General features: G+C 41.9%; 1 protein-coding gene across 2 annotated transcripts in view; it reads left to right on the top strand.

The window, feature by feature from the left end:
* Nucleotides 1-4,633: 4,633 nt before the first annotated feature.
* Nucleotides 4,634-8,571, top strand: part of LOC139322485 (pre-mRNA-processing factor 39-like) — a 30,846-nt gene continuing 26,908 nt past the window's right edge. For both annotated transcript variants that reach the window (XM_070951614.1, XM_070951613.1), the window contains exons 1-2: nucleotides 4,634-4,771; nucleotides 8,100-8,410. In XM_070951614.1, the coding sequence (XP_070807715.1) occupies nucleotides 4,687-4,771; nucleotides 8,100-8,410 (396 nt within the window). In that variant the 5' untranslated portion in view covers nucleotides 4,634-4,686. The remainder of the gene's footprint in view (nucleotides 4,772-8,099; nucleotides 8,411-8,571) is intronic.

Genomic DNA, 8,571 nt, shown 5'->3' with positions numbered 1-8,571 from the left:
AGTTATTTCGATAGCGAGCATAAAAATGGAATAAATAAAATTACCCAGAGCTCACTGCAGCTAACACTTATTGAACAATATCATCATCATCATCTTTTGGTGGAGTCTGGGCAACTGAGCCTGGTGGCGCAGTGGACTAAACTACTGTTAAAGTAGTATTTAGCTGCCAGCTGCCTGCAATTACTGAGAGTTCAATTCTCACCAGGCTCAAGGTTGACTCAGCCTTCCATCCTTCCGAGGTAGGTAAAATGAGGACCCGGTTTGTGGGGGCAATAAGATGACTTTGTATAAAATAGAACACTGCTTAGGGGAGGCTGAAAGCCCTACTAAGCAGGTATATACAAAAATATGAAGGCTATTGCTTAAAAGCATTGTAAGCCGCCCTGTAAGTGGCATATAAATCAAACTAATAAATAAATAATAAACTGAATGGAGCTGAATGTTATTGGCCGGATGCTCTTCCTGACATGGATGCCAATGTGGAGTTTTGTTCAGCAGATATATTACCATTGTGCCCAGAGAGAGAAATATCTGCCTCTATCTAGGATTGAACTCACAGCTACCTGATTGTGAGGCGAGAGCGCCACCACTAGCACCACTTACTTACGGAATATACCACGGAGAAATTCCCTCCAGAGGATAATGGAAGGGATTCCTGCAGACAAAAGGATATAGTCATATTTATACAGTTCAGCAAAGAAAAATCAAACAGTCATACAGCTAATCGTCCACTTACAACCATTTAGTGACCAAACAGCACTCAGAAAAGTGACAGGGCTGTTTGTTTTTCACAGTTATGACTGTTGCAGTATCCCTACGTTCACATGATCAAAATCCAGCCGCTTGGCAACTGATATGCGAAAGACAAATCTGGCTCTAAGTTCTGCCTCAGTTTACCTTTCCAATAAGCAACTGAGTCGGAAGATTATTTAAAAGCAGTTTATTAGGGTACCCTGATAAAGTGGGTCTTCTATGAAAAGAAAAGGGGGAGAGAGAACTTCGAGCCCCCCTCCCATGTTTCCCACCTTTTTATAGTTAACACAACAAATAAAATGCAAGAGGAAAGTTGATTGGACAGAATAAAAGTAACCTCCCCTTTGCAATAGGAAATCAGTTACATGTAGTCCAGCATGTTACGTATTTGGATCCCATAATATCACACGTGTTCATTAAAGTGAGGTCTGACGTCAGAAGGGATGTAATTGTAAGGGAAAAGGTTGTTCAGAGTTCACAAAAGAGATAAGCCAGACCCCAAAGTTGTACTAACAAACTTTTCTTATCTGGAGGTAGTCTCCAGCTTGTTTATCAGTTTGTTGTTAGTTGCAAAGTTCGTGTCCGAGATTTCGAGACCCCTGGACAACGTCCCTCCAGGCCTTTTTGTCCTCTACCATCCTCTGGAGTCCATTTAAGCTCACGCCGACTGCTTCAGTGACTCCATCCAGCCACCTCGTTCTCTGCCGTCTCCTTCTTCTTTTGCCCTCAATCTTTCCCAGCATTAGGCTCTTCTCCAGGGAGTCCTTCCTTCCTTCTCATTAGGTGGCCAAAGTATTTGAGTTTCCTCTTCAGGCTCTGGCCTTCTAAAGAGCAGTCAGGGTCGATCTCCTCTAGGACTGACCGGTTGGATGGCCTTGCAGTCCAAGGGACTCGCAGGAGTCTTCTCCAGCACCAGAGTTCAAAGGCCTCCATTCTTTGGCGCTCAGCCTTCCTTACGGTCCAACTTTCACAGCCATCCATTGCAACTGGGGAATACGTCGCCTTGACTATACACACTTTTGTTGGCAGGGTGATGTCTCTGCTTTTTAGTAAGCTGTCTAGATTTGCCATAGCTTTCCTCCCCGGGAGCAAGCGTCTTTTAACTTCTTGGCTGCAGTCCCCATCTGCGGTGATCTTGGAGCCCAGGAAAATAACGTCTGTCACTACCTCCATTTCTTCCCCATCTATTTGCCAGGAATTGAGAGGGCCTGATGCCATAATCTTAGTTTTCTTAATGTTGAGTTTCAAGCCAACTTTTGCACTCTCCTCCTTCACCCGCATCAAGAGGCTCTTTAGTTTCTCTTCACTTTCTGCCATTAGAGTGGTATCATCTGCATATCTGAGGTTGTTGATATTTCTCCCGGCATTTATTAGTTTAGGAATGTTAAAAGCTAATAAATCTGAACATCATTTTAAAAGAGAGAGAATAAATCAAATTAAAATGTAAGGTAACTATGTTAGTTAACAAATAACAAAACCTGTGTTATTTGCCCCTGACAGGTGACCTTCCCAGCCAGCTTCCGACAAGCAAAGTCAATGGGAGAAGCCAGGTTTGCTTAATGACTGTACAACTCACAGAACAATCACAGTTATTCACTTAAGAACAGTGGCAAAGAAGGTCATAAAATGAGCTGCAACTCACTTAACAGCCGCCTCACCTAGCAACAGAAAAGTTGGGCTCAATTGTGGACGTAGGTCGAGGATTTCTTGTATATAAGCATAGGTCATAGATATTCATCATTATCAAACCTTACTTCCCCAGCCTTCTATGGTGACTATCCTCAGGAAATGATGATTGTCTTAATAAAAAGAAACATATCAGTTACGTTGCCATAAAAATTCAGATAAATCATACTGAGCATTTATGTTTCAAAGTTGCTCCAATTAAGCACACTTTCCTTTTGCGTCTCTATCTTGCTAACATGCTCCCCACTCCTCCAAGGATGCAGAATACCTGCTTGATTATTAGACCAAATAATCGGTTACATTTATATGCTGCCCGATTTTCAAGGACTCTGAGCAGTTTGCCTAATGGATATTTTTAAAAAATGATTTAATTCAATTTAGAGCCTCTATTCTAAACCCCTACATTTCTCAATGGTCTTCTATCTATCTATCTATCTATCTATCTATCTATCTATCTATCTATCTATCTCTATCTCTAATCTATATATCTCCATCTATCTATCTATCTATCTATCATCTGTATCTATCTATCTATCTATCTATCTATCTATCTATCTATCTATCTATCTATCTTCTCTCCCTCTAATCCATGTTTGTCTGTCTGTCTGTCTATCTATCTATCTACATCTACATCTAATCTATATCTATATGTAATCTATATATATATATATTTATTTATCTATCTCTATCTCTAATCTATATATATCCATCTCCATCTATCTATCTATATCTCCATCTAATCTATCTATCTATCTATCTATCTATCTTCTCTCCCTCTAATCCATGTTTGTCTGTCTGTCTGTCTGTCTATCTATCTATCTACATCTACATCTAATCTATATATGTCATATATATATATATATATATATTTATTTATCTATCTCTATCTCTAATCTATATATATCCATCTCCATCTATCTATCTATATCTCCATCTAATCTATCTATCTATCTATCTATCTATCTATCTATCTATCTATCTATCTTCTCTCCCTCTAATCCATGTTTGTCTGTCTGTCTGTCTGTCTATCTATCTATCTACATCTAATCTATATATGTCATCTATATATATATATATATTTATTTATCTATCTCTATCTCTAATCTATATATATCCATCTCCATCTATCTATCTATATCTCCATCTAATCTATTTATCTATCTATCTATCTATCTATCTATCTATCTATCTATCTATCTTAGTTTAGTTTAGTTACTAGTTTAGTTTTTTATTTAGTTTTGTATTTAGTCAAATACAACTAATATCTAATCTAATCTAATCTAATCTAATCTAATCTAATCTAATCTAATGTAATCTAATCTAATCTACCTACCTACCTACCTACCTGTGGAGATGAGGAATTAAGAAAACATCCCAATTAGGGCAGACAGAATCAGTTTATTATTTTATTGCAATAAAAGGATCAGATAGGTATTGATACCTCAAGATCTGAACCCCGTTATGATCCTGAGACTCCAGTTTTATACAGTTTCAAACAAAGGATCCTTTGAAGTTAGCAGTTCATATGGTCCTATACATTTATCAATTTTAATTGACATTACAGAATTTCTTTGCAAAACAGTCATAATTCTTTTTGTAAATTACTGAAGCATATCTGTTATCTTTTGTTGAAATAACAAAGTGGACATCCCTGTCACTTTAACCTCAAGGTGTAAATCATGTAGACTGTTCTTATCTGTGACAACTGAGAGGCCTTGAAGTAAGCATCCTGTGTTCTGAATATAATTACAAGCAATTTCTCTCTTACAATATTAAGAACAAAGAGGGGCCCTTTAGTGACTATCTAACTGGACCCGTATTTTTTATTTATTTTATTTTATTTGTTACCTGTTCCACCATATACCTATCTATCTATCTATCTATCTATCTATCTATCTATCTATCTATCTATCTATCTATCTATCTATCTATCATCTATCTATCTATCTATCTATCTATCTATCTATCTATCTATCTATCTATCTATCTATCTATCTATCTATATCTATGAAGAGATCGACCGCTCTTGCATCCTTGTCTATAGTTGCCCCTTCAGAAAACCTACCACTCTACCCATTTCTTCTCTATGGGAGCTGCCCTAAGCTTCCCGCCCATTCGCCAGGAGGAAATCTTTCCTGCCCGGCAATTTCCGGGTCATCACGGCCGCGCAGGCGCACTGCGGCCTCGCCGGATTCCCACGACGAGGATCCGTGAGGGAGACGGCGCGCTCGGGCGGCTGCGGCGAAGATGGCGGAGGAAGCGGAGGAGGCGCCGGCCGCCCTCGGCCACGGCGAGGCGGAAAGCGTCGAAGAGCTCCCGGGGGCGGAATCCGGTGAGGGGGGACACCCGGGGCGGGTGGAGGGTGGAAAAACAGGAGTCTCCGGGGGAGGGGGGGCGCCGTTGCCGGGATACCGGAGGAAGGATGGGGGGGCAGATGGGGGTGGGGGTCCCCAGGGAGGTTGGAGGGCCCGGATCCGACTCCAGTTTTAGCGGGAAAAGCAGAACTTCCCGAACTTCGGTGCACGGTAGACTGCTCCTGGACAGGGAGGCTCTCTTCTCAACTGTCTTGGATCCCGGCCTTTGCAATGGCTCCAGCTGCCAATTTAGGTTGTCGTGTGGGGGAGGGGGGAGAGGAGAGGGGTTTCATGGAAATGAGGGGTGGTGGGAGGAGCCATGCAAATTAAAGAGGCAAAAAAATTTACATATTGTTTTGTTTTGTTTTATTAGATTTTTATTAGATTAGATATTGGATGTGGTTCTTTGTGAAGCATCAGAAATAGGAGAGGTGGCTTTCTATTATTTTTATTTTTCTTATTTTGTCGAGTACTTATTAGATAATATGTATAAGCATGAATTGAATATACATAAAATGAATACATTTTAACAATCTGTGCAGTCACTTATTTATTTATTTTTAAAAAAGTAGAAAATACATCAAGATAGAGATACCAATAGGATGAAAATTGTTTTTTAGTATGTGTAGGAAGGGAATAATGATATTTGCTGTCAATATGGTATTACTAAAAGAATGCTAAGAAGAAAATGGAGAGTTTTACAATATTTAAATGTTCAATATATTATAATGTATAATGAATGTGAATGTGAAAGATTTTGATAAATGAGGATCGATGTAGCAGAGATGTTTGTACTACTCAGATGATACACCACATGAGGAAAGATGGAATGTTTTATCTTTGTATTTAAAAAATAAAAAAAATCTTTTTACGAAAAAAAAATCTGTGCAGTCACAATGACGGGATGGTGGTCGTTAAGCGAGGTGATCGCCTCTTTCTCTCTCTCTCTCTCTCTCTTCCCCATGACTTACGACCATGGTTCTGGACTCTGCTGTGGTCGTACGTTAAGGAAGTTAAAACTGTCGACTTACAATGGTTTCACTCACTGACTGTTTGAAGTTACAACAGCATTGAAAATAGCAATGGCACTTAGACTTATATATCGCTTCACGGTGCTTTTACAGCCTTCTCTAACCAGTTTTACAGAGTCAGCCTCAAGCCCCCCACAACAATTTGGATCCTCATTTTATCTACCTCGGAAGGATGGAAGACTGAGTCGACCTTGAGCTAGTTAGGTTTGAACTGCTGGCAGTGGACAGAGTTTAGCCTGCAATCCTGCATTGTAATGGGAGGGAGGGAGGGAAGGGAAGGAAGGAAGGAAATAAAAAGGAAGGAAGGATGGATGGATGGAAGGGAGGGAGGGAGGAAGGAAGGAAATGAAAAGGAAGGAAGGAAACAGGAAGGATGGATGCATGGAAGGAAGGAAGGAAATGAATGGATGGAAGGAAGGACAGTAGCAATAGCACTTAAGACTTATCTACCGCTTCACAGTGCTTTTACAGCCCTCTCTAAGCTGTTTTACACAGTCAGCATTTTCCCCCCAAAATTTGGGTCCTCATTTTACCCACCTCAGAAGGATAGAAGGCTGAATCACTCAACCTTGAGCCTGGCGAGATTCGAACTGGCAAACTAGTGGCAACCGACAGTCAGCAGAAGTAGCCTGCAGGAATGCATTTTAACCACTGCACCAGCATGGCTTTATTTCTGACCATTTTTCACACTTATGACTGTTGCAACACCCCCGTGATCACGCGACTTACTGTCAGCAGTGGATTCTCCAGCATTTGAAGGCTTGACAGCTATCTCACGTTTATGACGTGTTGCAGTATGCCGGGGTCACGTGATTGCATTTTGCGACCTCCTGACCAGCAAAGTGAGTGGGAAAGCCCGATTCGCTTAACAATGGTGTTACTAATTTAATATGCAGTGATTCGCTTAATAATTCGCTTAATTCAGCCTTGGTAGTACAGTGGTCTAAGCACCCTGTTATTAACACAGCTGCCTGCAATTACTGTAAGTTCGAATCTCTCCAAGGCTCAAGGTTGACTCAGCCTTCCATCCTTTCTAAGGTAGGTAAATTGGGGACCCAGATTGCGGGGGCAATAAGCTGACTTTGTATAAAATATACAAAAGGATGAAGGCTATTGCTTAATGCACTGTAAGCCGCCCTGAGTCTCCGGAGAAGGGCGGCATATAAATCAAATTAAAATAAAAAAATAAATGTGGCAAGAAAAGTCATAAAATGGGGCAAAACTCACTTTACAAATGTTTCACTTAGCAACATAAATTCTGGGCTCCATTGTGGTCCTAAATGGAGGACTACCTGTATCTCTACAGGAAGTTATCCTCAACTCAGTTATCACTGACAATTGGGGATGAGATCTTGCTCCCCACAGAGAGGGCCCGCAACTTGGGTGTCCTCCTGGATTCACGGTTATCTTTAGAAGATCATTTGACGGCCGTGGCCAGGGGTGCCTTTTATTAGGTTCGCCTAATCCGCCAGTTGCGTCCCTTTCTGGATCGGGATGCCTTGCGCACGGTCACTCATGCCCTAGTTACCTCCCATATGGACTACTGTAATGCTTTCTACATGGGGCTCCCCTTGAAAAGCACCCGGAAGCTCCAACTGGTCCAGAATGTAGCCGTGTGGGTGATTATGGGTGCAGCTCGTTGCGCCCATGTAACACCTCTCCTACCCGAGCTGCACTGGCTCCCGGTGGTCTTCCGGGTGCGATTCAAGGTGTTATCACCTTTAAAGCGCTCCATGGCTTAGGACCTGGGTACCTACGAGACCGTCTTTTGCCACCAATAGCCTCCCACCGACCAGTTCGTTCTCACAGGGAGGGACTACTCAGGGTACCGTCAGTCAAATTATGCCGACTGGCGACTCCCGGGGGAGGGCCTTCTATGTGAGGGCTCCAACCCTTTGGAATGAACTGCCCCCGGAGATACGAAATATCCCTGATCTCCGTGCTTTCCGCCGTGTCCTCAAGACCCTCGTGTTCCAACAGGCGGGGCTAAACATATGAACATGTGAATGATTTTTTTAAATGTTATCTAATTGTGGGTTCTATTTAATTGGGCCAAACTATATTATAATAATAATTTTAATTAGCAATTTTATGATGTTTCTGCATCTATATTTTTCTTGACTGTACACTGCCTTGAGTCCCACGGGAGAAAGGCGGTATAGAAATAAAATAAATAAATAAATAAACTCGGGAGGAAGCCCTAGGATGCAGAACAAATCAACAAGTAAATAAAAATTAATACTGGGAAACTTTTAATTTCTTCCCGAATCTGCAGGCCTTGACGAAGAGGGGCTTCTGAATCAGGAGAGTAATGGGCCTCCCAAGCCAGACGAGGCCATGCCGGTGCAAGAGGTCAATGGGGATAGCTTGGAAGACAACACGTCAGCCCTGCAGGCCGAGCCGGCCAGAGAGGAGACCCCTCAGCCTCCTGCTTCAGATGTGGGGATGATGATGTCCTTGAGCCAGCCCATGGAGGATCTCTCCATCACCTACCCTCTGGAGTTTGAGCGCTACTGGAGAGCCACTCAAGAGAACCCCCTGGACTTCACCGCATGGACCGAATTGTTGCAATACGTGGAACAGGAGGTATGAAGAAACCAAAGGGCCCAAAGCTCTGAAACTGATTGTCTATGGAGATTCTCCGTCATCATCCAGGTCACGGTTGTCCCAAAGGTCCTTTTTTTTTTTTTTAAGAGGCAGCTGAGCTTTCTGGTTTTTCTTTGAAGACGTTTCGCTTCTCATCCCAG

The sequence above is a fragment of the Pituophis catenifer genome, unplaced genomic scaffold (assembly GCF_029215685.1).
Source record: "Pituophis catenifer annectens isolate HBS135680 unplaced genomic scaffold, rPitCat1.0.hap2 SCAF_10, whole genome shotgun sequence".
In the NCBI taxonomy this organism is placed as follows: domain Eukaryota; kingdom Metazoa; phylum Chordata; class Lepidosauria; order Squamata; family Colubridae; genus Pituophis; species Pituophis catenifer.
This window is presented reverse-complemented; position numbering and strand designations above follow the sequence as displayed.